Source organism: Squalius cephalus (assembly GCF_949319135.1).
Source record: "Squalius cephalus genome assembly, chromosome: 1".
Lineage (NCBI taxonomy): Eukaryota > Metazoa > Chordata > Actinopteri > Cypriniformes > Leuciscidae > Squalius > Squalius cephalus.
In genome coordinates this window covers 476,971-504,470 of record NC_137122.1, presented here as the reverse complement: position 1 = coordinate 504,470, position 27,500 = coordinate 476,971, and the positions used below count along the sequence as shown (strand labels likewise).

Genomic DNA, 27,500 nt, shown 5'->3' with positions numbered 1-27,500 from the left:
AAACTGTAATCTGTGAAAAGCTTCGATCAATCTCATTCCACTGATTACAGTCCGGTGTGTGTGTGTGTGTGTGTGTGTGTGTGTTTCTCACCTCATAAACAGCACTCTCTTATGCTAATTACAGTGATGTGAGTGGCTCCTGCAGAGGGGCGGAGCCTGAGTGAGGCCATCAACTGTATGGAGAGCTCTATTTTAACGGTTGCCATGGAAACTGAGTGTGGAGAGAAGTGCAGACTCGGATCTCTGAACTGTGTGTCAGTCTGCGCATCACAAACGTGTGTTTTCTGTCTTCAGTCCCCAACAATCTGCTCCAGGAAAACGGCACCTAAGAAGCTGAACTAAAACCATCAAAACCGGGAAATTAGATAAATATATAATATTATAAAATGTAATATACCCCCATGTTTGAGCATAGAACTGGAAGTAAAATTCATGAAAGCAGCTTCAGAAAATGAAAGCGTAGAAAAGCTATAGAAGTTTAGGTTGAGTGTAAAGCAAATGTACGGACCTAAACATTTATATTTTATACAAAATATATATTTTACAAAATAATTTTGACTCAAATATTGCTATAAAATTGTATGTGTAAACAAGTTATATCAAAATTAAAATGTCATATCACAAAAAGGAAGCCTCTAAAAGGATTTAAGGTAGTGTTTCCATGGCAACGCAACGTACGATTTCAGTGATTCATTTTTAATGATAATCATTTGTAAGTAATAATGTACATCCAGCCGATTGATATCTCAGAACAAACCGATTTTGCAGGATGAAGCGTTTAAATAATGCCTAATTTATGATGATTATTAAAGTGACAGTGTATCATTGATACTAACAAGATCATTACAGCTGTGTGTGTGTGTGTGTGTGTGTGTGTGTGATCATTACAGCTGTGTGTGTGTGTGTGTGTGTGTGTGTGTGTGTGTGTGTGTGTGTGATCATTACAGCTGTTGTGTGTGTGTGTGTGTGATCATTACAGCTGTTGTGTGTGTGTGTGTGTGTGTGTGTGTGTGTGAGATCATCACAGCTGTTGTGTGTGTTACGGTCCTCCAGTGTGTAGGCGACTCTTCGTCTGCAGGGAGAGTTTATCTCATCCATAATAAACAGCAGAAGACGTGAACGCTGTTATGAAATATTGATGTGATGAGCTGCAGTGATGCTGTGTGTCACGGACACCGACTCGCGGCTCGACCTCTCTGAACACACACTTCTGTTGCTCACCTCGGCCTGAACACACACTTCTGTTGTGCTTCTGCTGCTGTTTAGAAACGGTGCAGTTTCTCATTCATGCTCTTGGTTTTATTTCTTTTTATTTAAAGTTTTTTTTTTTTTTTCATTTTTGATCTAAATTTTTTCACCATGAATTAATTTCACCAGTTTACCTTTTTTTGTATTGCCAAAGAAATTAAAATAAGATATGAAATTCTTTAAAACAACTGAACAATTGAAAATAAATCTATCTATCTATCTATCTATCTATCTATCTATCTATCTATCTATCTATCTGTCTGTATGTCTGTCTGTTTTTTGCTGGGAAGTTTTTAATGATTAAGTAAGTAATAATGTACATCCAGTCGGTTATTATCTCGGAATTCTGACAATGGATGAACATCCAGGAAACGATCAGGGTGAACAGCCGAGAGGAAGAGGAGTAAGGATGTGTGGTGGAAGGGTACAGAGGAAGAGGAGTAAGGATGTGTGGTGGAAGGGTACAGAGGAAGAGGAGTAAGGATGTGTGGTGGAAGGGTACAGAGGAAGAGGAGTAAGGATGCGTGGTGGAAGAGGCGAAACAGAGGAAGAGGAGTAAGGATGTGTGGTGGAAGAGGCGAAACAGAGGAAGAGGAGTAAGGATGCGTGGTGGAAGAGGTGAAACAGAGGAAGAGGAGTAAGGATGTGTGGTGGAAGAGGCGAAACAGAGGAAGAGGAGTAAGGATGTCTGGTGGAAGAGGCGAAACAGAGGAAGAGGAGTAAGGATGTGTGGTGGAAGAGGCGAAACAGAGGAAGAGGAGTAAGGATGCGTGGTGGAAGAGGTGAAACAGAGGAAGAGGAGTAAGGATGTCTGGTGGAAGAGGCGAAACAGGAAGAGGAGTAAGGATGTGTGGTGGAAGAGGCGAAACAGAGGAAGAGGAGTAAGGATGCGTGGTGGAAGGGTACAGAGGAAGAGGAGTAAGGATGTGTGGTGGAAGGGTACAGAGGAAGAGGAGTAAGGATGCGTGGTGGAAGAGGTGAAACAGAGGAAGAGGAGTAAGGATGTGTGGTGGAAGAGGCGAAACAGAGGAAGAGGAGTAAGGATGTGTGGTGGAAGAGGCGAAACAGAGGAAGAGGAGTAAGGATGCGTGGTGGAAGAGGTGAAACAGAGGAAGAGGAGTAAGGATGTGTGGTGGAAGGGTACAGAGGAAGAGGAGTAAGGATGTGTGGTGGAAGGGTACAGAGGAAGAGGAGTAAGGATGTGTGGTGGAAGAGGCGAAACAGAGGAAGAGGAGTAAGGATGTGTGGTGGAAGAGGTGAAACAGAGGAAGAGGAGTAAGGATGCGTGGTGGAAGAGGCGAAACAGAGGAAGAGGAGTAAGGATGCGTGGTGGAAGAGGCGAAACAGAGGAAGAGGAGTAAGGATGCGTGGTGGAAGAGGCGAAACAGAGGAAGAGGAGTAAGGATGCGTGGTGGAAGAGGCGAAACAGAGGAAGAGGAGTAAGGATGTGTGGTGGAAGAGGCGAAACAGAGGAAGAGGAGTAAGGATGCGTGGTGGAAGAGGTGAAACAGAGGAAGAGGAGTAAGGATGTGTGGTGGAAGAGGCGAAACAGAGGAAGAGGAGTAAGGATGTCTGGTGGAAGAGGCGAAACAGAGGAAGAGGAGTAAGGATGTGTGGTGGAAGAGGCGAAACAGAGGAAGAGGAGTAAGGATGCGTGGTGGAAGAGGTGAAACAGAGGAAGAGGAGTAAGGATGTCTGGTGGAAGAGGCGAAACAGGAAGAGGAGTAAGGATGCGTGGTGGAAGAGGCGAAACAGAGGAAGAGGAGTAAGGATGTGTGGTGGAAGAGGCGAAACAGAGGAAGAGGAGTAAGGATGTGTGGTGGAAGGGTACAGAGGAAGAGGAGTAAGGATGTCTGGTGGAAGAGGCGAAACAGAGGAAGAGGAGTAAGGATGCGTGGTGGAAGAGGCGAAACAGAGGAAGAGGAGTAAGGATGTGTGGTGGAAGAGGCGAAACAGAGGAAGAGGAGTAAGGATGTGTGGTGGAAGAGGCGAAACAGAGGAAGAGGAGTAAGGATGCGTGGTGGAAGGGTACAGAGGAAGAGGAGTAAGGATGTGTGGTGGAAGAGGCGAAACAGAGGAAGAGGAGTAAGGATGTGTGGTGGAAGAGGCGAAACAGAGGAAGAGGAGTAAGGATGTGTGGTGGAAGGGTACAGAGGAAGAGGAGTAAGGATGTCTGGTGGAAGAGGCGAAACAGGAAGAGGAGTAAGGATGCGTGGTGGAAGAGGCGAAACAGAGGAAGAGGAGTAAGGATGTGTGGTGGAAGAGGCGAAACAGAGGAAGAGGAGTAAGGATGTGTGGTGGAAGAGGCGAAACAGAGGAAGAGGAGTAAGGATGCGTGGTGGAAGGGTACAGAGGAAGAGGAGTAAGGATGTGTGGTGGAAGGGTACAGAGGAAAAGGAGTAAGGATGCGTGGTGGAAGAGGCGAAACAGAGGAAGAGGAGTAAGGATGTGTGGTGGAAGAGGCGAAACAGAGGAAGAGGAGTAAGGATGCGTGGTGGAAGAGGTGAAACAGAGGAAGAGGAGTAAGGATGTGTGGTGGAAGAGGCGAAACAGAGGAAGAGGAGTAAGGATGTCTGGTGGAAGAGGCGAAACAGAGGAAGAGGAGTAAGGATGTGTGGTGGAAGAGGTGAAACAGAGGAAGAGGAGTAAGGATGTCTGGTGGAAGAGGCGAAACAGAGGAAGAGGAGTAAGGATGTGTGGTGGAAGAGGTGAAACAGAGGAAGAGGAGTAAGGATGTGTGGTGGAAGAGGCGAAACAGAGGAAGAGGAGTAAGGATGCGTGGTGGAAGAGGCGAAACAGGAAGAGGAGTAAGGATGTGTGGTGGAAGAGGCGAAACAGAGGAAGAGGAGTAAGGATGCGTGGTGGAAGGGTACAGAGGAAGAGGAGTAAGGATGTGTGGTGGAAGGGTACAGAGGAAGAGGAGTAAGGATGCGTGGTGGAAGAGGCGAAACAGAGGAAGAGGAGTAAGGATGTGTGGTGGAAGAGGCGAAACAGAGGAAGAGGAGTAAGGATGCATGGTGGAAGAGGTGAAACAGAGGAAGAGGAGTAAGGATGCGTGGTGGAAGAGGTGAAACAGAGGAAGAGGAGTAAGGATGCGTGGTGGAAGGGTACAGAGGAAGAGGAGTAAGGATGAGTGGTGGAAGGGAACAGAGGAAGAGGAGTAAGGATGCGTGGTGGAAGAGGCGAAAATAGAGGAAGAGGAGTAAGGATGTGTGGTGGAAGAGGTGAAACAGAGGAAGAGGAGTAAGGATGCGTGGTGGAAGAGGCGAAAACAGAGGAAGAGGAGTAAGGATGTGTGGTGGAAGAGGTGAAACAGAGGAAGAGGAGTAAGGATGCGTGGTGGAAGGGTACAGAGGAAGAGGAGTAAGGATGTGTGGTGGAAGAGGTGAAACAGAGGAAGAGGAGTAAGGATGTGTGGTGGAAGAGACGAAACAGAGGAAGAGGAGTAAGGATGCGTGGTGGAAGAGGCGAAAACAGAGGAAGAGGAGTAAGGATGTGTGGTGGAAGAGGTGAAACAGAGGAAGAGGAGTAAGGATGTGCGGTGGAAGAGGCGAAAACAGAGGAAGAGGAGTAAGGATGTGTGGTGGAAGAGGTGAAACAGAGGAAGAGGAGTAAGGATGCGTGGTGGAAGAGGCGAAACAGAGGAAGAGGAGTAAGGATGTGTGGTGGAAGAGGCGAAACAGAGGAAGAGGAGTAAGGATGTGTGGTGGAAGAGGCGAAACAGAGGAAGAGGAGTAAGGATGTGTGGTGGAAGAGGCGAAACAGAGGAAGAGGAGTAAGGATGAGTGGTGGAAGAGGTGAAACAGAGGAAGAGGAGTAAGGATGCGTGGTGGAAGAGGCGAAAACAGAGGAAGAGGAGTAAGGATGTGTGGTGGAAGAGGCGAAACAGAGGAAGAGGAGTAAGGATGTGTGGTGGAAGAGGCGAAACAGAGGAAGAGGACTAAGGATGCGTGGTGGAAGAGGCGAAACAGAGGAAGAGGAGTAAGGATGTGTGGTGGAAGAGGCGAAACAGAGGAAGAGGAGTAAGGATGTGTGGTGGAAGAGGCGAAACAGAGGAAGAGGAGTAAGGATGCGTGGTGGAAGAGGCGAAACAGAGGAAGAGGAGTAAGGATGTGTGGTGGAAGAGGTGAAACAGAGGAAGAGGAGTAAGGATGTGTGGTGGAAGAGGTGAAACAGAGGAAGAGGAGTAAGGATGCGTGGTGGAAGAGGTGAAACAGAGGAAGAGGAGTAAGGATGTGTGGTGGAAGAGGTGAAACAGAGGAAGAGGAGTAAGGATGCGTGGTGGAAGAGGCGAAACAGAGGAAGAGGAGTAAGGATGCGTGGTGGAAGATGTGAAACAGAGGAAGAGGAGTAAGGATGTGTGGTGGAAGAGGCGAAACAGAGGAAGAGGAGTAAGGATGCGTGGTGGAAGAGGCGAAACAGAGGAAGAGGAGTAAGGATGGAAACAGAGGAAGAGGAGTAAGGATGTGTGGTGGAAGAGGCGAAACAGAGGAAGAGGAGTAAGGATGCGTGGTGGAAGAGGCGAAACAGAGGAAGAGGAGTAAGGATGTGTGGTGGAAGAGGTGAAACAGAGGAAGAGGAGTAAGGATGTGTGGTGGAAGAGGTGAAACAGAGGAAGAGGAGTAAGGATGCGTGGTGGAAGAGGTGAAACAGAGGAAGAGGAGTAAGGATGCGTGGTGGAAGAGGTGAAACAGAGGAAGAGGAGTAAGGATGCGTGGTGGAAGAGGTGAAACAGAGGAAGAGGAGTAAGGATGCGTGGTGGAAGAGGTGAAACAGAGGAAGAGGAGTAAGGATGTGTGGTGGAAGAGGCGAAACAGAGGAAGAGGAGTAAGGATGTGTGGTGGAAGAGGCGAAAAAGGAAGAGGAGTAAGGATGTGTGGTGGAAGAGGTGAAACAGAGGAAGAGGAGTAAGGATGCGTGGTGGAAGAGGTGAAACAGAGGAAGAGGAGTAAGGATGCGTGGTGGAAGAGGTGAAACAGAGGAAGAGGAGTAAGGATGTGTGGTGGAAGAGGCGAAACAGGAAGAGGAGTAAGGATGCGTGGTGGAAGAGGCGAAACAGAGGAAGAGGAGTAAGGATGTGTGGTGGAAGAGGCGAAACAGAGGAAGAGGAGTAAGGATGTGTGGTGGAAGAGGTGAAACAGAGGAAGAGGAGTAAGGATGCGTGGTGGAAGAGGCGAAACAGAGGAAGAGGAGTAAGGATGCGTGGTGGAAGATGTGAAACAGAGGAAGAGGAGTAAGGATGTGTGGTGGAAGAGGCGAAACAGAGGAAGAGGAGTAAGGATGTGTGGTGGAAGAGGCGAAACAGAGGAAGAGGAGTAAGGATGCGTGGTGGAAGAGGCGAAACAGAGGAAGAGGAGTAAGGATGTGTGGTGGAAGAGGCGAAACAGAGGAAGAGGTGTAAGGATGCGTGGTGGAAGAGGCGAAACAGAGGAAGAGGAGTAAGGATGTGTGGTGGAAGAGGCGAAACAGAGGAAGAGGAGTAAGGATGTGTGGTGGAAGAGGCGAAACAGAGGAAGAGGAGTAAGGATGCGTGGTGGAAGAGGCGAAACAGAGGAAGAGGAGTAAGGATGCGTGGTGGAAGAGGCGAAACAGAGGAAGAGGAGTAAGGATGAGTGGTGGAAGAGGCGAAACAGAGGAAGAGGAGTAAGGATGTGTGGTGGAAGAGGCGAAACAGAGGAAGAGGAGTAAGGATGTGTGGTGGAAGAGGCGAAACAGAGGAAGAGGAGTAAGGATGTGTGGTGGAAGAGGCGAAACAGAGGAAGAGGAGTAAGGATGTGTGGTGGAAGAGGCGAAACAGAGGAAGAGGAGTAAGGATGCGTGGTGGAAGAGGTGAAACAGGAAGAGGAGTAAGGATGTGTGGTGGAAGAGGCGAAACAGAGGAAGAGGAGTAAGGATGTGTGGTGGAAGAGGCGAAACAGAGGAAGAGGAGTAAGGATGCGTGGTGGAAGAGGCGAAACAGAGGAAGAGGAGTAAGGATGCGTGGTGGAAGAGGCGAAACAGAGGAAGAGGAGTAAGGATGAGTGGTGGAAGAGGCGAAACAGAGGAAGAGGAGTAAGGATGTGCGGTGGAAGAGGCGAAACAGAGGAAGAGGAGTAAGGATGTGTGGTGGAAGGGTACAGAGGAAGAGGAGTAAGGATGTGTGGTGGAAGAGGTGAAACAGAGGAAGAGGAGTAAGGATGCGTGGTGGAAGAGGCGAAACAGAGGAAGAGGAGTAAGGATGCGTGGTGGAAGAGGCGAAACAGAGGAAGAGGAGTAAGGATGAGTGGTGGAAGAGGCGAAACAGAGGAAGAGGAGTAAGGATGTGTGGTGGAAGAGGCGAAACAGAGGAAGAGGAGTAAGGATGCGTGGTGGAAGAGGCGAAACAGAGGAAGAGGAGTAAGGATGCGTGGTGGAAGAGGTGAAACAGAGGAAGAGGAGTAAGGATGTGTGGTGGAAGAGGTGAAACAGAGGAAGAGGAGTAAGGATGAGTGGTGGATGTGTTTGCCTTTCTAATGTTGTATTTACACCTTTGTGCCCCTATTTCTTTTATTTTTCTATATCACAATAATATTGTAAAAAAAAAATTTTTGTCAGCCCATAAGTAAAACTGTAACTGTGAATCCTATCCAGTCTCTTTCAATCAATAACTCACGTACAGTAGTGTGTAAATTTGTACTTTTGAAATGGATATATGGCATACAGAAGAAGCGCAGCTTTGTACATCTCAATACAGTGACTGTCCTCCAAACTTTAGCCACAGTTTACATCAGGTAATACTCACAGAGTGCAGTGTGTTATTGACCACATGACTAAGCATTTTGATCTTGATCTTGTTTGTGAACAATGACACAAGTGACATTCTGATGGCACTGATATGTTCACTGACATAAATACTTACTTTTGAGAGATGAACTAAAGATTTTAAGTAAGTTACAGGCTTTTGCAGGTAATCCAATGTGTGGTGCTGTTTGTACGAATTGTTTTGAGAATGCACATATTTCTTTGCAAATATTAAGGATGATTTGAGAAATGCACCAAAAGCCGTTCCTAGCGAGCTGACTTCAGGGACCCGGATGTAGAATAGTGGAATAGTATTCCACAGAGCCGTGTAATAAATTGATTGAATATTTAGTTTATTTTGTTTTGGGAGAGAAGTATTTTCTGATGGTTTTATACTTTGCCCATTACATCTCTCTCTGTCTCTCTGTCTCTCTTGAGTCTTTCACTGTGAGTTGTTGGTCCGTCATGTTCAGTTCTGACAGAAAAAGTGTAAAAAGTTAAATGTCCCACACAAACGTAGAAAACACAGATTCCAGTACAGTTGATAAACTCACACACATCTGATCACATTTTGTGTAATATTGTAAAATTCAGAATTCCAGTCGTTCGTCTAATTTAATTTTGCAGTATTGATTAAATGACGTGTAGCAGAGATTGTCACAAGCCTTATTTATGAAAACTGTCACAAGCCTTATTTATGAAAATTGTTTGTGAAGGCATTATGTAAAGTACGATTTAAAAAAAAAAAGAAAAGAGCCAGAGTTAAAGAATGTGTTTTTTCTCGCAGGTTTCTCTCTCCTCCATCATGTCCATCTGCGTTTACCGAGGTTTAGCTCCACCCTCTCAGGAAAAGCGGGCGTGGCTTTGTCCGCCAACTCCGCCCTCAAACCACCGGCCCCGCCCCTCGCTCCCCCAGCTGTTGGCCGTGTGCCTGCTTCTGCTTCTACCAGCCGTCCAATCACGGCGCGATCGTGGCGGAGGGGGCGTGGCCCACTACATCCCATCATCAGTGGCCCAGTTCCCGCCCGTCTCCAAGCTTCTGCAGGGCCTGAGCATCGCAGTGGTGCTGGTGGGCAACTCCAGTGAGGTGGCGCTCGCCGGCACACGTGATAAGGACGACTTCGGCCACATGCCGCTAGCGCCCAGCGTGGAGATGCTCACCATGAACGAGACGGACCCCAAGAGCATCATCAAGAGCATCTGCGACCTGATGACGGAGCACTGGCTGCAGGGTGTAGTGTTCGGAGACGACACCGACCAGGAGGCCATCGCTCAGATCCTGGACTTCATCTCGGCACAGACGCACATCCCCATCCTGGGCGTCAAAGGAGGATCCTCCATGATCATGGCCGCTAAGGTACGCAACGCTCTTACGCTACGCTTTAAACAGAAACGGCTAACGTTTATTCCGTATCCACCTTATTCCTGACTGCGTCTTGAATTAGAGGTGGCATTACTGGTTTGGGGAACTTCCATTCAAAAAGACTGAAACGAATCATTCAAATCATAAGGTTGCCCTCAAGCCAGTCTCTTTTGAAGCCACTTAGACTGCAGATCATCGACTGGCCACTAGAGACAGGCTGAGAGACTCAATCCCATAGACCCCCATGTTAAAACGCCCAACTTTACAGCAGAAAAACACATGTTCACAGCCTGGTACAAAAAGTGGTTTTGGTCTATATATCTAATTTTACCCTTCATGACAACTGTGAGGGGGGCGTACATTTTTTATAACTGATCCGTTAAGCCTTAAGGTTCTGCATAATTAGGGGCGTGGCCACCTGAGTGACAGGTGGATTGCCGCTGATATCAATACTAGCTGTTTGTCTGTTAGCGTCACGTCAGCTAATCCGCCTCGCTGCACATTTTCGTTTATCCGGAGGTGACGCTCGGCCAAGATGGCGACGGCCGGCTCCGCCCACTTTGGGCTTCAGAAACGCTCTTCAGAAACACTACTGGTGACGTCACGCACACTACGCCCATATTTAATAATACAGATATATATATATATATATATATATATATATATATATATATATATATTACTATAGTGATATTTAACTCGTCCGTTATTGCTGTGGAAAGAGTCATGCTTTTGGGGTTATTTCTGGTCTCTTGCTGAAAGTACCTTGTTGATGCTTTTATACTTTTAAATGTCCTTTAAATGTTCGATGGTTGAAGGGGGAGTAGAATTATGTCATCTCATTGTACACAGTTTTTATAAAAAACGTATTATTCATTTTTTTTTTAGTCTATGGAATTATTGCGTTCATAGAGCGAGCCTTTCACTGATTATTTACAGCTTGACGGAAGTTACACCCATAATTCAAGCAATGTGTCATGGGGCGTATAGGAATAAGCTGGATAGTGATGAGTGGAACGCTTCTATAACATGATCAAATGTGGGCGGGGCTTGATTGTGTCTGTGGGGAATTGATTGGATGATTGTGGTTTGCTATTGGCTGATCTCATGTGAGTGACAGGTTGCCCCGCCCACATCATCAGAGAAGAGAAGAGATGCTGCAATAGGAACTTATTTTGATTCAAGATTATTAAAACAATAACACTGCAATATTCCATAAAAAAGTCCATTTTGATTTCATGCATTCTGAAGAGGGGAGCACAGATGCATGATGGGGGAATGTGTGTGTGTGTGTGAGGCTGAGCCGACAGACACACACATAGAGCGATCAGGTCCTCATGTAAGTGCTGTGAGTCAGATCTGTGCCCACGCTTTAAACGCCGGTGAAATCACACCGGATGAAGATGAAGATGAAGATGAAGATGAAGATGAAGAGCGGCTCGCCCACGCTCAGCTGTCCAGATGCTCTAACTGCACACAACCTTTACAATGTCAGGGAAATAACAGCGTTAATGCTGCAAAATGCAACAATTATGAAACTATTTCTATAAGGCAGCTCTACAGAAGACAATAGTGATATTACTCAGCTCAACTCAGTTCAGTGTTTATTCACTAGAGCTTAAAGGTGACACATTATGCCCCTTTTCACAAGATGTAATATAAATCTCTGGCGTCTCCAGAATGTGTCTGTGAAACTTCAGCTCAAAATACCAGATCATTTATTATAGCTTTTATTATAGCATTTTTGGGTGAGAGCAAAAACGCTCCGTTTTTGTGTGTGTCCCTTTAAATGCAAATGAGCTTTAGCTCCGCCTCCGTTCAGAAGAGGGCGGAGTCTTTACACGAGCTTCAGAAACTCCGGCAATAACAGAACAGGCCAATCTCCCTCATCCAGAATCCCAGTATAACCAGTAGCGAGTGCAGCCTTACGGAGAGACTCAGGAAGAGCTTCTGAATGTTAGTGGAGACATTTCTGTAGTTGTTGTGGAGTTACACTGATCATCTCATCATCATGTTTAACTCCTCCACAAGTGTCCACAGTTCCTGAGGTCTTTATAAGACAGCGGTGACATGTTCTGGTCAATAGTGTTCAGTGCTCGTCTGTGCTCAACCACAGAACAGCTTCAGGCTCTGCTGGATCTTCTGCCATCATACGTCAGAAGGAGAGCGAGATCTGATCGGATTATTTTATGACATGCTTGCAGAGAAAGGCTCACCAGAACACAGTTACTGGGTTTCACTTTTCACGTTCTCTGTGTTGGTAGAAGCACCCGATTACAGCACTGACACACGGGAAGAGTCAGATTTTCATGATATGTCCCCTTTAAGGGTCTGTTCATCCAAAAATGATCATTTACTCTTGTGACTTCAAAAACCTGTGTGACTTACTTTCTTCAGTGGAACTTAAAAGAAGTTATTTTGAGAAATGCTTGTGTAAGGAAAGTCAGTGGGGTCCAATGTTGTTTGATTCCCAATGTTCTTCAAAATATCTTCTTTTGTCTATAGGAGTGACCCATTTATTGGGTGAACCGTCCCTTTAAGGTGGAATGAATGTGCTTTAAGGTGGAATGAATCCAGGCTGGTTAATGATGGTTTGTGTTGGTTTGTGCTTGCTTTGTCTGGTTTATCATGGTTTGTACTGGTTTATGATGATTTGTGCTGGTTTTGTGATGGTTTGTGATGGTTTGTGCTGGTTTATGTTGGTTTGTGTTGGTTTTGTGATGGTTTGTGATGGTTTGTGCTGGTTTATGTTGGTTTGTGTTGGTTTATGATGGTTTATGTTGGTTTGTGTTGGTTTATGATGGTTTGTGTTGGTTTTGTGATGGTTTGTGATGGTTTGTGCTGGCTTATTATGGTTTGTGCTGGTTTTGTCTGGTTTATGATGGTTTGTGCTGGTTTATAATGGTTTGTGCTGGTTTATAATGGTTTGTGCTGGTTTATGATGGTTTGTGCTGGTTTATGATGGTTTGTGCTGGTTTGTGTAGGTTTGTACTGGTTTATGATGGTTTGTGCTGGTTTGGTCTGGCTGTTTGAGCGGGATCTTTTGTAAAAAATGCTTGGAAACACTGAGTCTTGTGAGATGGACCAGATGAAACCAGATTTGATGGTTGTTCTCAAGAGCTCATTGATGTGCTGTGCCTACAGACAGGAGCCTGAGGGGTCAGAGGTCAGACGGGATGACCTTCAGCCCAGAGAGAGAGAGAGAATGAGTTGAGCTCTCTCTCTCTCTCTCTCTCTCTCTCTCTCTGTGCCCTGGTTTAGATAGTGTCAGTGTATCATGTGTGCTCCGCTTTAAAGACCAGAGAACTAGGACACATATTTAGGGCTCCTTCTCTTTCTCTCTCTGTCTCTCAGTCTCTCTCTCTCAGTCTCTCTCTCTCTCTCTCTCTGTCTTCTCATCTCTCCGTCTGTTCGTCTGTTTGTCCTTCCTCCGTCCTGCTCTCTGTTCCTGCTGTCTGCTGTTCATCACAGATACAGAGAGAGAGAGAGAGACGCTGAATGAGAGAATGAGTTGAGCTCGGTCAATTACCCAGAGTTCTGTGCCAAGATGCCTGCTGTCAGGACGCCACAATCTGTCACACACACACACACACACACACACACACACACAGCAGTCATTGAGCAGAGGAAGTCATGTGACTGTTCCTGAAGTGTGTATGTTGTGTGATTGTGAACCGCAACACCTCAAGTTTAAGAGTTATGTTGGTGAAATGAAAACTGAAATAGATGTTTTAGGGCTGTATCGATAACTAGAACAACAACTATAGCGAAAACTATAACAATAAATGTATTGATAACTATAATGATAGTCAAGTTACCTTAATTTCACGCTTTTAACAATATAGATTGTTTCAAAGCATCTTTACAGTGATAACAGTGATCATTTCGATTGATTCACTTCTGTTGTAAAGATCATTAGTCATTACCTTAGGGGCCGCTAACACACACCGTTCTCACAGGAAACCCTCAACGCGCTCGAGAACGCAAACCCTGAAATAGGTTTCAAGGTGCAAGCGCTGAAAATTTTTGAAAAGCGTTATCATCTCTGCGTAAACTTCAAAACCGCGAATCTGTGAAAGCGCTGACGGCGTGCGGATTACGTGTTCAGTCTATAGGCATGCGCGTTTGAATATATATGTGCGCAGGCGTGTGTCTTTCTTTACAAATTGACCTCAACAAATTACTTGACTGGCCTTAAAAAATTCATAATGCAGAATTTAAGTTGCTTCCGAGTATCAATGTGAACTGGAGTTATTTTGACAGCGTTTTATCTGTACAGAGGTGAAGGGAAGGAGAAGGAGGCCTTCACAGGGGAGAGACTAGTGGACACTTCAGACCTGTGTTGTCGTCGTGTCCAGGCGCAGGTCCTTCATCAGATCTGGAGAGTGTGTGTGTGTGTGTGTGTGTGTGTGTGTCCAGGCGCAGAAAGTCCAAAGTTTTGGTGCTAAATAGGAGAAGGATCTACCGCCAGCAGTCGACTTTGATATTCTAGGTATTATCAACTGGAGTTTTGAGATCGCAATAGACGTGACGGACTATAATGCGTTAAGAGCTCGCTCAAGCACTGCGGAGCTAAACCATTTAGTGCTTTGTAAGTAATCAGCAATATTTTAAAATTGATGCGATGTTTAATAGGGAGCCAGTGCAGTGTTGACAGAACCGGGCTAATATGGTCATACTTCCTGGTTCTGGTAAGAACTCGAGCTGCTGCGTTTTGGACCAGCTGTAGTTTGTTTATTAAGTGTGCAGGGCAACCACCCAGTAGAGCATTACAATAATCTAGCCTTGAGGTCATGAACGCATGAACTAACTGTTCCGCATTTGTCAATGAGAGCATATGGCGTAATTTAGATATATTTTTAAGATGGAAAAATGCAGTTTTACAGATACTAGACACGTGAATTTCAAATGAAAGATTGGTATCAAAGAGCACACACACACACGCACACACACACACACACACCCAGGTTCCTAACTGACGACGAAGACTTAACAGAGCAGCCATCAAGTGTTAGACAGTATTCTAGATTATTACGTGAGGAAGTTTTTTGTCCAATAATTAGAATCTCTGTTTTTTCAGAATTTAGAAGTAGGAAATTATGAGTCATTCGAATTTTTTATATCAGCTATGCATTCCGTTAGTATTGTGAATTGGTAAGTTTCGTTAGGTTTTGAAGAAATATACAGCTGAGTATCGTCAGCATAACAGTGAAAGCTAATGCCATGTTTCCTAATGATATCTCCTAATGGAAGCATGTACAGAGTGAACAGCAGCGGTCCTAGTACTGAGCCTTGTGGTACGCCATACTGAACTTGTGATCGATGAGACATCTCATCATTTACTGCTACAAACTGATAACGGTCAGATAAGTATGATTTAAACCATGCTAGTGCAATTCCACTAATGCCAACATAGTTTTCTAGTCTATTTAAAAGAATGTTGTGGTCAATGGTGTCAAATGCAGCACTAAGATCGAGTAACACTAATAGAGAGACACAACCACGATCGGATGATAAGAGCAAATCATTTGTGACTCTAACGAGAGCTGTCTCGGTACTATGGTACGGTCTAAATCCTGACTGGAAATCCTCACAGATATCATTTCTTTCAAGAAAGGAACACAGTTGTGAGGATACTGCCTTTTCTAATATCTTTGACAGAAAAGGTAGATTCGAGATCGGCCTGTAATTGACTAATTCTGTAGGATCAAGTTGTGGTTTAACAAGCGGTTTAATCATAGCCAGCTTAAAGTTTTTTGGTACGTATCCTAGAGACAAAGACGAATTAATGATATTAAGAAGAGGATCTATGACCTCTGGAAGCATCTCTTTCAGTAGTTTAGTCGGTATAGGGTCTAACATACATGCTGTCGATTTAGATGATTTAACGAGTTTAGTAAATTCTTCCTCTCCTATAGCAACGAATGAATCAAATTTTTCCTCAGGGAGACTACAATGCACTGCCTGATGCGATACTGTAGTAGACGGTTGCATAGTTATAATTTTCTTTACTCAACTAGACTCTCCCCTGTGAAGGCCTCATCGACAGGACAGCCATCGGCACTGATCCTCAACTAACCCGTCTCCATACCGGCGTGACTCTGATCTTCAGCCAGATGGATTCTAAATCTGGTTTTATATTTTAAACCCTCACTCATCAATGCGAGTTGTATGTTCGTGTTGGATGGTCTGCTTTGTCTATCCGTAGACTAAAACACTGGCATGTTCTTATTTATAACCCTATCCTGGGACTGCCTCCTTTATATCTGTAGAAATGTGTAGGTAGTTATAGCCTTCGGCCTCAGGATTTTGTCTTATTGTCGGTTCCAGTGGTGTGGACTGAACTGGGAAAAAAGGCATTTAAATGTGCAGCTCCTTCTGCCTGGAATAATCTGCTAAATACATTGAATCTCAGGGAGTTGGTTTCATTGGACATTTTTAAAGTGATTTTAAGACTTGGAGACGTTTGTAGATGCTTTGCATGACTTATGTATTGATTTACTTATTTTATTTTTTTAAATTTGCCTTTGTTTTCTATATATATGTATGGATGTATGTTATTTGTTAAACCCACGTGGATTGTGTGTTGATAATCTTGGCCAGGACGCTCTTGCAAAAGATATTTTTAATCTCAATGTGCTTTCTTCCCTGGTAAAATAAAGGTTATTATAATGGAACTAGATTATATTCAGATTGTTCCTATCCAATCTGACCTCTGACCTGTAATGCTGCCTGAATCATAATCTTTTAAGGCCTCTCTGTATGCAATCGAGCTCTCTTTCCATGAAATGCGAAAAACCTCTAGTTGTGTTTTCTTCCAGTTGCGCTCCATCTCTCTGGCTGCTCTCTTAAGGGCCCGAGTGTGCTCGCTGTACCACGCCGTTGGACTATTTTCTTTAATCTTCTTTAAGCGCAACGGAGCAACTGTGTCTAAAGTGCTGGAAAAGAGAGAGTTAAACGTTTCTGTTGCAATATCTAGTTCTTCTAAGCTATCTGAGATGCTGAGATGATGAAACTGATTAGGAAGATTATTAATAAAGCAATCTTTAGTGGCAGAAGTGATAGGTCTCACATATTTGAAACACGGGGTCGGCTTTGCAGCCTTGGCTAAATGAAGTTTACACGAGACTAGATAATGATCTGAGATTATCTATAACAATTCCATAATGATATGATAATGATAATGATCTATAAAAATATCTGTATCGATAACTATAACGATAACTATAACAACAATTTTTTCGATAAATATAACAATAACTGTAACGATAACTAATAATAACTATAACAACAATTATACGATAAACTATAACTACATTAGCATCCATACCAGTTAAAGATAACGTTCTGTTTATTCTCAGTTTTGTGGTCTGTCTCTTTAAAGCAGGACTGATTCTGATTGGCTGTCAGTGTTTTTATCGTTCACCAGCTGGAAAACATGGTTCTGAAAGTGATTCCAGCGATATATATCGTTTCTCATTATAGTTGTGCTGTGGACTCGCTATTCTTTTACATTTAGAATGATTTTTGTAACTATATCGTTCTCGTTATGGTTGTTGGAGTGAAGGGGCCTTAACTCAGGCTGTATGAGAGTCGAGCTTCACGCTTGTGCAGGGAATGGTAGGATTGATGACTGGGACATCAGAGCGGAGCAAGTGATAAAACGATTACATTTATGCAAATGAGGAGCAGCAAACGCAGTGATGTCTGGAGTTTCTGCTGGATTTACAGCGTTAATTCATGTTATATACACATTCCTTGCATTACAGTCGCTTATATGTGTGCAGAAATCACTCTCCCATAATTCAGGAGCTTTTTAGAGTGTGTGTGTGTGTGTGTGTGTGTGTGTGTGTGTGTGTGTGTCAGGATAGTCAGAGAAGCACAGCTGCCAAAGCAGTGTGTAGCCACAGTGTGAAAGCGGAAGAACCGCTTGTGTGTGTGTGTGTGTGTGTGTGTGTGAGATGAGTAGCTGTTACACACATCACTCTCTATCTAAAATGACTTTATCTATCACTATATCACAGAACATGTTTACATGCACACCAAAACGCTGAAAACTCACAAATAACAATAACCCGGTTTACATACAAACCCATAACCGTTTAGAAGACTTTATTAATAATTCAGTGTATTTCCCGGCAGTGACGTCGAAACGTAATCAGTGGTGTATGACTCTGAGTATTCCACATGTTTGTCTGTGGTTATGTTAAATAAAGCATTAACAACCGTTACAGAGACTTATTCTGTTGTTTTTTACAGTCCTTATATGGTTTAAGATATTACCATAAACATATGGATATATAAAATGTTCATTTTGTTTGTGCTGGGGCCAGTTGCATAAACATAGCCATTATGATCTTAAGATCTAGCATGAGCCACGAACTGCCAGTCTTAATTTTCGGTATCAGATTACGCCAATCTACATTTTAACTAATTTTAAACAGTTATGAACAGTCTTAAATAAATAAAAAACTTATGTTTAACCTGTAAGACTAGTCTAAGACCGGCTCCAGGTCTTAAAAAGTTCTTTAAAAGCCTTAATTGTGTTGCATAAACATGATCCCGATGTCATGTGATCACCTGCGGCCAATCACAGTCTCATATTGATTAAATACAGTTTCTGAATGTTTACGAATCTGGTTTAGTCACTAATTGCGTCTCTAATGATCTTGTTAAAATGAGCCAAATATTTAATTAAAAAGGAGAGTTAGAACCAGGTCAGCTCTAATTAAGATATAATGACTAATTACATGTGCATGACTTTAATTAGAGAATCCACAGTATGTGTGACATAACATTACAAAACACAAGAGCACGAGAGAAATGTGAAGTCTTTATGAACTTTAAACATAGAGCTGTGTGATAGTCCATGTGAATCATACCTGTATTCTGTGACGGACTCCAGTAATATCATGGAGAATATGAATTTTAAGCGGATAAAAACAGAAGGATTGGATTTGGAGATATTTTGAGGGTTTTTTTTAACCCTTATTTTTCCCTCGGATCATTTTGACCCGGAATTTTGTTTTGAAACATTTTAAAAAATTGACTGTTAATCAAAGGAGTCCAAGACCCCAGGACTTGTGTCGCACTTGAACCATGAATACACACGATTCGAGGAGTTTTGTGGTTGAAATTTAAAAGAGTTGAGCCCTTTAGGATTGAATGGAATGCGAGGAATGCTTCAGTACACATAGAAGAACCTAAAAATACTCAAAAATCAAACTACAAATGCTAGAAGTTTACCAAAAACAGATTGTATAATGTCTACATGTGTATCTGAATGCACACTGAAGACAAACTGGCTTTAGGACCCAGCGGAACTCACTGAATTAAATTATGTGCTTTAAATTATTAAATTATCTGGGAAAAAAAGTGTTTAAATGACTATTTATTAATCAAATCTAGTCATCTAAAGATAAATAAAATCAAAAATAACAAAAAATTGCATTAAAAAATAGACAAAATTATGATCAAAATGAAAAAATAAGTTTTCTGGACAAAAAAAAAGGAGGTGTAATTTTAGGGCTTGGGGTGATTTTGACCAGCGAGGGAAAGATGTGTTGCAGGAGGCGAGAATTAATATATGTGTGTGTGTGTGTGTGTGTGTGCGTGTGTGTGTGTGTGTGTGTGTGTGTGTGTGTGTGTGTGTGTGAGAGAGACACAGGTGTGGGTGTGTCTCGACCTGTGTGAAACCACTGTTTCTGCCTGTGTGTGTGTCCTCATGAATGCATTAACAGATCTTCTGCCTGTGTGTGTGTGTGTGTGTGTGTGTGTGTGTCTGTGTCTGTGTGTGTGTGTGTGTGTGTTTGTGTGTGTGTGTGCAGGACGACAGCTCCATGTTCTTCCAGTTCGGTCCCTCCATCGAGCAGCAGGCGTCTGTTATTCTCAACATCATGGAGGAGTACGACTGGTACATCTTCTCCATCGTCACCACATACTACCCCGGGTACCAGGACTTCGTTACCAAGGTAACACACACACACACACACACTTTAACCCTTTGAGTTAGTCAAAAACACACAAGTATCAACATCACAGACATTTGCGTTGGGACAGGATGAGGTTAGCATAAACACAGCTGGTGGTTTGCTCTGGAGTGTGTAGAAATGTGTGTGAGAAGAACACAGAACACAGACGAGGAGAGCTGGACACTTGTAACGTTCCAACCCCACATGTGACACTCCAATGCAGTGTCCTTCACTTTGTGGGTGCATAAATGTAAATGTTTATTTGCAAAAGTATTGGTAATGGCACACTGTCTAACAGCAGGAGATGAAGTATTTAAACTCATCCGAAGCTCAAATCAGATCAGAGATGTTCCTGTCCGTCTCCTCTGGGAATAAATGAGTACTGGTGTGTAGTTGAGTTCTGATCGGATAATGTCAGCCAAATCAACACTATCACTGAATGTGAAGTGTCTTTTACAGTTTTTCTCAATCGCTTTGGCACATTTTTCGAAACTCCGTTGTCAGAGCTTTTTGCATGAACATCAGGACTGTCTCGATATCCACCAGAGGGCACTATTGCCATTGCATCAAGGACTACATTACCCATAACCCATTGTTCTGATCATGCATGATTATCTACAGCTGTTTCTCATTAGCTTGTTTAGCCCAGCCGATGTTCCCTCAGCTGTTCATGCCGAAGTCTTGTGTAGTGGTGGGCAGATCGAGGCTTCGTGCAAATGTGCCGTATCGAAACAACCCCACACCTGTCTCCACGGTGACCCCTAGTGGTCAGAACAGTGTAAATACAACAAACACCCGGGCCAAACATGCATAAAAACACCTTTTACAAATCTATTGCAAATTCTTTATTGAAAGTAAAATCTTTCAAATGCAATTATCTAATCATCTAATAAGATTATCAAGTGTCTATAGTGTCTTTTATCAATCATCAGAATTTGTTTTGTTTGTTCTATAAATGGCTCAGCTAAACAGGCCAATAAGAGACTATTAACATTTAATTATTATAGTAATAATGTTTAATTAAACTTACAGAGATCATCGCCCCCAGGGCTGGACAACCATTGAAATTATGAAGTGTTTGGAAACAGTTATGACGTAATGAAGCCTCGTTTACTGAAATCACGTGACTCTGGCAGTGTGTTTAGTGTTTTGAAATCACCCATCACTACCTAAACCTTTGTGTCTTCGACAAGAACTCTATTCCATGCCTGCACATGTAGTTATTCAAACAAAACATTTCATTCATGCTTCAAAACCTAGTCATTGTGTCAGTAAATCGGCCAATGGTACCAAAATAATAAAACTGTCATCATGTGAGTCACTTTGATGGTTCGATGTGTGAAGCGGTCATAGCCATGTTTATCGTGAATAAAACACAGCTATTGACCAATCAGAATCAAGGACTGGAACTAACCGTTTTATCATTGTACTTACTCTTTTGCACACATGTGCCAAAACACATGCAATTTGCTTAAATCAATAAGGAAATTCAAATCCAGTGTGAATGAGAAACGAACTGTTCAGAGACCTCACTCAAGAATGGAGCCAAAGCGATTGAGAAAAAGTGTAAACCCCAACTAACTAGTTCAGCTGGAGTAATTGTAATTGGAGTTAGTGTGTGTGTAATTGGAGTAATCAGTTGATTGTCTCGACGGGCTTCGCTCACATTGTGTGATCCACCAGATCCGCAGCACGATCGAGAACAGTTTCGTGGGCTGGGAGCTGGAGGAGGTGCTCCTGCTGGACATGTCTGTGGACGACGGAGACGCTAAGATCCAGAACCAGCTGAAGAAGCTGCAGAGCCCTGTGATCCTGCTCTACTCCACTAAAGAGGAGGCCAACGTGATCTTCGAGGTGGCTCATTCTGTCGGCCTGACGGGCTACGGCTACACCTGGATCGTGCCGTCTCTGGTGGCGGGAGACGCAGACCACATCCCGCCGGAGTTTCCCACAGGTGTGTGTGTGTGTGTGTGTGTGTGTGTCTCTGGCGGCGGGAGACGCCGACCACATCCCGCCGGAGTTTCCCACAGGTGTGTGTGTGTGTGTGTGTGTGTGTGTGTGTGTGTGTCTCTCTGGTGGCGGGAGACGCAGACCACATCCCGCCGGAGTTTCCCACAGGTGTGTGTGTGTGTGTGTGTGTGTGTGTGTCTCTCTGGTGGCGGGAGACGCAGACCACATCCCGCCGGAGTTTCCCACAGGTGTGTGTGTGTGTGTGTGTGTGTGTGTGTGTGTCTCTGGTGGCGGGAGACGTAGACCACATCCCGCCGGAGTTTCCCACAGGTGTGTGTGTGTGTGTGTGTGTCTCTCTGGTGGCGGGAGACGCCGACCACATCCCGCCGGAGTTTCCCACAGGTGTGTGTGTGTGTGTGTGTGTGTCTCTCTGGTGGTGGGAGACGCCGACTACATCCCGCCGGAGTTTCCCACAGGTGTGTGTGTGTGTGTGTGTGTGTGTGTCTCTGGTGGCGGGAGACGCCGACCACATCCCGCCGGAGTTTCCCACAGGTGTGTGTGTGTGTGTGTGTGTGTGTGTGTCTCTCTGGTGGCTGGAGACGCCGACCACATCCCGCCGGAGTTTCCCACAGGTGTGTGTGTGTGTGTGTGTGTCTCTCTGGTGGCGGGAGACGCAGACCACATCCCTCCGGAATTTCCCACAGGTGTGTGTGCGTGTGTCTCTCTGGTGGCGGGAGACGCCAACCACATCTCGCCGGAGTTTCCCACAGGTGTGTGTGTGTGTGTGTGTGTGTGTGTCTCTGGTGGCGGGAGACGCCGACCACATCCCGCCGGAGTTTCCCACAGGTGTGTGTGTGTGTGTTTGTGTCTCTCTGGTGGCGGGAGACGCCGACCACATCCCGCCGGAGTTTCCCACAGGTGTGTGTGTGTGTGTGTGTGTGTGTGTGTGTGTGTCTCTCTGGTGGCGGGAGACGCAGACCACATCCCTCCGGAGTTTCCCACAGGTGTGTGTGTGTGTGTGTGTGTGTGTGTGTGTGTGTCTCTCTGGTGGCGGGAGACGCCGACCACATCCCGCCGGAGTTTCCCACAGGTGTGTGTGTGTGTGTGTGTGTGTGTGTGTCTCTCTGGTGGCGGGAGACGCAGACCACATCCCGCCGGAGTTTCCCACAGGTGTGTGTGTGTGTGTGTGTGTGTGTGTGTCTCTCTGGTGGCGGGAGACGCCGACCACATCCCTCCGGAGTTTCCCACAGGTGTGTGTGTGTGTGTGTGTGTGTGTGTCTCTCTGGTGGCGGGAGACGCCGACCACATCCCTCCGGAATTTCCCACAGGTGTGTGTGTGTGTGTCTCTGGTGGTGGGAGAAGCCGACCACATCCCGCCGGAGTTTCCCACAGGTGTGTGTGTGTGTGTGTGTGTGTGTGTGTGTCTCTCTGGTGGCGGGAGACGCAGACCACATCCCTCCGGAATTTCCCACAGGTGTGTGTGTGTGTGTCTCTGGTGGTGGGAGAAGCCGACCACATCCCGCCGAGTTTCCCACAGGTGTGTAGGTGTGTGTGTGTGTGTGTGTGTGTGTCTCTCTGGTGGCGGGAGACGCCGACCACATCCCACCGGAGTTTCCCACAGGTGTGAGTGTGTGTGTCTCTCTGGTGGCGGGAGAAGCCGACCACATCCCGTCGGAGTTTCCCACAGGAGTGTGTGTGTCTCTGAGGTGTGTGTGGATCTCTGAGGTGTGTGTGGATCTCTGAGGTGTGTGTGGACGGGTCTCTGAGGTGTGTTTGGATCTCTGAGTTGTGTGGACGGGTCTCTGAGATCAGGGCTGAGGTGTGTGTGGACGAGTCTCTGAGATCAGGGCTGAGGTGTGTGTGGATGGGTCTCTGAGATCAGGGCTGAGGTGTGTGTGGACGGGTCTCTGAGATCAGGGCTGAGGTGTGTGTGGACGAGTCTCTGAGATCAGGGCTGAGGTGTGTGTGGACGAGTCTCTGAGATCAGGGCTGAGGTGTGTGTGGACGAGTCTCTGAGCTCAGGGCTGAGGTGTGTGTGGACGAGTCTCTGAGCTCAGGGCTGAGTTGTGTGGACGGGTCTCTGAGATCAGGGCTGAGGTGTGTGTGGACGGGTCTCTGAGATCAGGGCTGAGGTGTGTGTGGACGAGTCTCTGAGATCAGGGCTGAGGTGTGTGTGGACGGGTCTCTGAGCTCAGGGCTGAGGTGTGTGTGGACGAGTCTCTGAGATCAGGGCTGAGGTGTGTGTGGACGGGTCTCTGAGGTGTGTGTGGATCTCTGAGTTGTGTGGACGGGTCTCTGAGCTCAGGGCTGAGGTGTGTGTGGACGGGTATCTGAGGTGTGTGTGGATCTCTGAGATCAGGGCTGAGGTGTGTGTGGACGGGTATCTGAGATCAGGGCTGAGGTGTGTGTGGATGGGTCTCTGAGATCAGGGCTGAGGTGTGTGTGGACGAGTCTCTGAGATCAGGGCTGAGGTGTGTGTGTGGACGGGTCTCTGAGCTCAGGGCTGAGGTGTGTGTGGACGGGTCTCTGAGGTGTGTGTGGATCTCTGAGTTGTGTGGACGGGTCTCTGAGATCAGGGCTGAGGTGTGTGTGGACGAGTCTCTGAGATCAGGGCTGAGGTGTGTGTGGACGGGTCTCTGAGATCAGGGCTGAGGTGTGTGTGGACGAGTCTCTGAGATCAGGGCTGAGGTGTGTGTGGACGGGTCTCTGAGGTGTGTGTGGATCTCTGAGTTGTGTGGACGGGTCTCTGAGATCAGGGCTGAGGTGTGTGTGGACGAGTCTCTGAGATCAGGGCTGAGGTGTGTGTGGACGAGTCTCTGAGATCAGGGCTGAGGTGTGTGTGGACGGGTCTCTGAGCTCAGGGCTGAGGTGTGTGTGGACGGGTCTCTGAGATCAGGGCTGAGGTGTGTGTGGACAAGTCTCTGAGATCAGGGCTGAGGTGTGTGTGGACGAGTCTCTGAGATCAGGGCTGAGGTGTGTGTGTGGACGAGTCTCTGAGATCAGGGCTGAGGTGTGTGTGGACGAGTCTCTGAGCTCAGGGCTGAGGTGTGTGTGGACGGGTCTCTGAGATCAGGGCTGAGGTGTGTGTGGACGGGTCTCTGAGATCAGGGCTGAGGTGTGTGTGGACGGGTCTCTGAGATCAGGGCTGAGGTGTGTGTGGACGGGTCTCTGAGATCAGGGCTGAGGTGTGTGTGGACGGGTCTCTGAGATCAGGGCTGAGGTGTGTGTGGACGAGTCTCTGAGATCAGGGCTGAGGTGTGTGTGGACGGGTCTCTGAGCTCAGGGCTGAGGTGTGTGTGGACGGGTCTCTGAGATCAGGGCTGAGGTGTGTGTGGACAAGTCTCTGAGATCAGGGCTGAGGTGTGTGTGGACGAGTCTCTGAGATCAGGGCTGAGGTGTGTGTGTGGACGAGTCTCTGAGATCAGGGCTGAGGTGTGTGTGGACGAGTCTCTGAGCTCAGGGCTGAGGTGTGTGTGGACGGGTCTCTGAGATCAGGGCTGAGGTGTGTGTGGACGGGTCTCAGGGCTGAGGTGTGTGTGGACGGGTCTCTGAGATCAGGGCTGAGGTGTGTGTGTGGACGAGTCTTTGAGATCAGGGCTGAGGTGTGTGTGGACGAGTCTCTGAGATCAGGGCTGAGGTGTGTGTGGACGAGTCTCTGAGATCAGGGCTGAGGTGTGTGTGGACGAGTCTCTGAGGTGTGTGTGGATCTCTGAGCTGTGTGGACGGGTCTCTGAGATCAGGGCTGAGGTGTGTGTGGACGAGTCTCTGAGATCAGGGCTGAGGTGTGTGTGGACGGGTCTCTGAGATCAGGGCTGAGGTGTGTGTGGACGAGTCTCTGAGATCAGGGCTGAGGTGTGTGTGGACGGGTCTCTGAGATCAGGGCTGAGGTGTGTGTGGACGAGTCTCTGAGATCAGGGCTGAGGTGTGTGTGGACGAGTCTCTGAGATCAGGGCTGAGGTGTGTGTGGACGGCTCTCTGAGGTGTGTGTGGATCTCTGAGCTGTGTGGACGGGTCTCTGAGATCAGGGCTGAGGTGTGTGTGGACGAGTCTCTGAGATCAGGGCTGAGGTGTGTGTGGACGGGTCTCTGAGATCAGGGCTGAGGTGTGTGTGGACGAGTCTCTGAGATCAGGGCTGAGGTGTGTGTGGACGGGTCTCTGAGCTCAGGGCTGAGGTGTGTGTGGACGGCTCTCTGAGGTGTGTGTGGATCTCTGAGTTGTGTGGACGGGTCTCTGAGATCAGGGCTGAGGGGTGTGTGGACGGGTCTCTGAGATCAGGGCTGAGGTGTGTGTGTGGACGGGTCTCTGAGATCAGGGCTGAGGTGTGTGTGGACGAGTCTCTGAGATCAGGGCTGAGGTGTGTGTGGACGGGTCTCTGAGATCAGGGCTGAGGTGTGTGTGGACGGCTCTCTGAGGTGTGTGTGGATCTCTGAGTTGTGTGGACGAGTCTCTGAGATCAGGGCTGAGGTGTGTGTGGACGGCTCTCTGAGGTGTGTGTGGACGGCTCTCTGAGGTGTGTGTGGATCTCTGAGTTGTGTGGACGGGTCTCTGAGATCAGGGCTGAGGTGTGTGTGGACGGCTCTCTGAGGTGTGTGTGGACGGCTCTCTGAGGTGTGTGTGGATCTCTGAGTTGTGTGGACGAGTCTCTGAGATCAGGGCTGAGGTGTGTGTGGACGGCTCTCTGAGGTGTGTGTGGACGGCTCTCTGAGGTGTGTGTGGATCTCTGAGTTGTGTGGACGGGTCTCTGAGATCAGGGCTGAGGTGTGTGTGGACGGGTCTCTGAGATCAGGGCTGAGGTGTGTGTGTGGACGGGTCTCTGAGATCAGGGCTGAGGTGTGTGTGGACGAGTCTCTGAGATCAGGGCTGAGGTGTGTGTGGATGGGTCTCTGAGATCAGGGCTGAGGTGTGTGTGGACAAGTCTCTGAGATCAGGGCTGAGGTGTGTGTGGACGAGTCTCTGAGATCAGGGCTGAGGTGTGTGTGGACAAGTCTCTGAGATCAGGGCTGAGGTGTGTGTGGACGGGTCTCTGAGATCAGGGCTGAGGTGTGTGTGGACGAGTCTCTGAGATCAGGGCTGAGGTGTGTGTGGACGGCTCTCTGAGGTGTGTGTGGATCTCTGAGCTGTGTGGACGGGTCTCTGAGATCAGGGCTGAGGTGTGTGTGGACGGGTCTCTGAGATCAGGGCTGAGGTGTGTGTAGACGAGTCTCTGAGCTCAGGGCTGAGGTGTGTGTGGACGGGTCTCTGAGATCAGGGCTGAGGTGTGTGTGGACGGGTCTCTGAGCTCAGGGCTGAGGTGTGTGTGGACGGGTCTCTGAGATCAGGGCTGAGGTGTGTGTGGACGAGTCTCTGAGCTCAGGGCTGAGGTGTGTGTGGACGAGTCTCTGAGATCAGGGCTGAGGTGTGTGTGGACGGGTCTCTGAGATCAGGGCTGAGGTGTGTGTGGACGGGTCTCTGAGATCAGGGCTGAGGTGTGTGTGGACGGGTCTCTGAGATCAGGGCTGAGGTGTGTGTGGACGAGTCTCTGAGATCAGGGCTGAGGTGTGTGTGGACAAGTCTCTGAGATCAGGGCTGAGGTGTGTGTGGACGAGTCTCTGAGCTCAGGTCTGAGGTGTGTGTGGACGAGTCTCTGAGATCAGGGCTGAGGTGTGTGTGGACGGCTCTCTGAGGTGTGTGTGGATCTCTGAGTTGTGTGGACGGGTCTCTGAGATCAGGGCTGAGGTGTGTGTGGACGGGTCTCTGAGATCAGGGCTGAGGTGTGTGTGGACGAGTCTCTGAGATCAGGGCTGAGGTGTGTGTGGACGGCTCTCTGAGATCAGGGCTGAGGTGTGTGTGTGGACGGGTCTCTGAGATCAGGGCTGAGGTGTGTGTGGACGAGTCTCTGAGATCAGGGCTGAGGTGTGTGTGGACGGGTCTCTGAGATCAGGGCTGAGGTGTGTGTGGACGAGTCTCTGAGATCAGGGCTGAGGTGTGTGTGGACGGCTCTCTGAGGTGTGTGTGGATCTCTGAGTTGTGTGGACGGGTCTCTGAGATCAGGGCTGAGGTGTGTGTGGACGGGTCTCTGAGATCAGGGCTGAGGTGTGTGTGTGGACGGGTCTCTGAGATCAGGGCTGAGGTGTGTGTGGACGAGTCTCTGAGATCAGGGCTGAGGTGTGTGTGGACGAGTCTCAGAGTTTAGGGCTGAGGTGTGTGTGGACGGGTCTCTGAGATCAGGT

The 27,500-nt window shown here is 47.1% G+C and overlaps 1 protein-coding gene across 4 annotated transcripts in view; it reads left to right on the top strand.

Moving 5' to 3' along the window:
- The window catches only part of grin2ba (glutamate receptor, ionotropic, N-methyl D-aspartate 2B-a), a 72,445-nt gene that overhangs the window by 16,750 nt on the left and 28,195 nt on the right, over nt 1-27,500 (top strand). For all 4 annotated transcript variants that reach the window (XM_079890187.1, XM_079890188.1, XM_079890185.1 and 1 more), the window contains exons 5-7: nt 8,795-9,364; nt 19,198-19,341; nt 21,025-21,295. In XM_079890187.1, coding sequence (XP_079746313.1) covers nt 8,813-9,364; nt 19,198-19,341; nt 21,025-21,295 — 967 coding nt within the window. In that variant the 5' untranslated portion in view covers nt 8,795-8,812. The remainder of the gene's footprint in view (nt 1-8,794; nt 9,365-19,197; nt 19,342-21,024; nt 21,296-27,500) is intronic.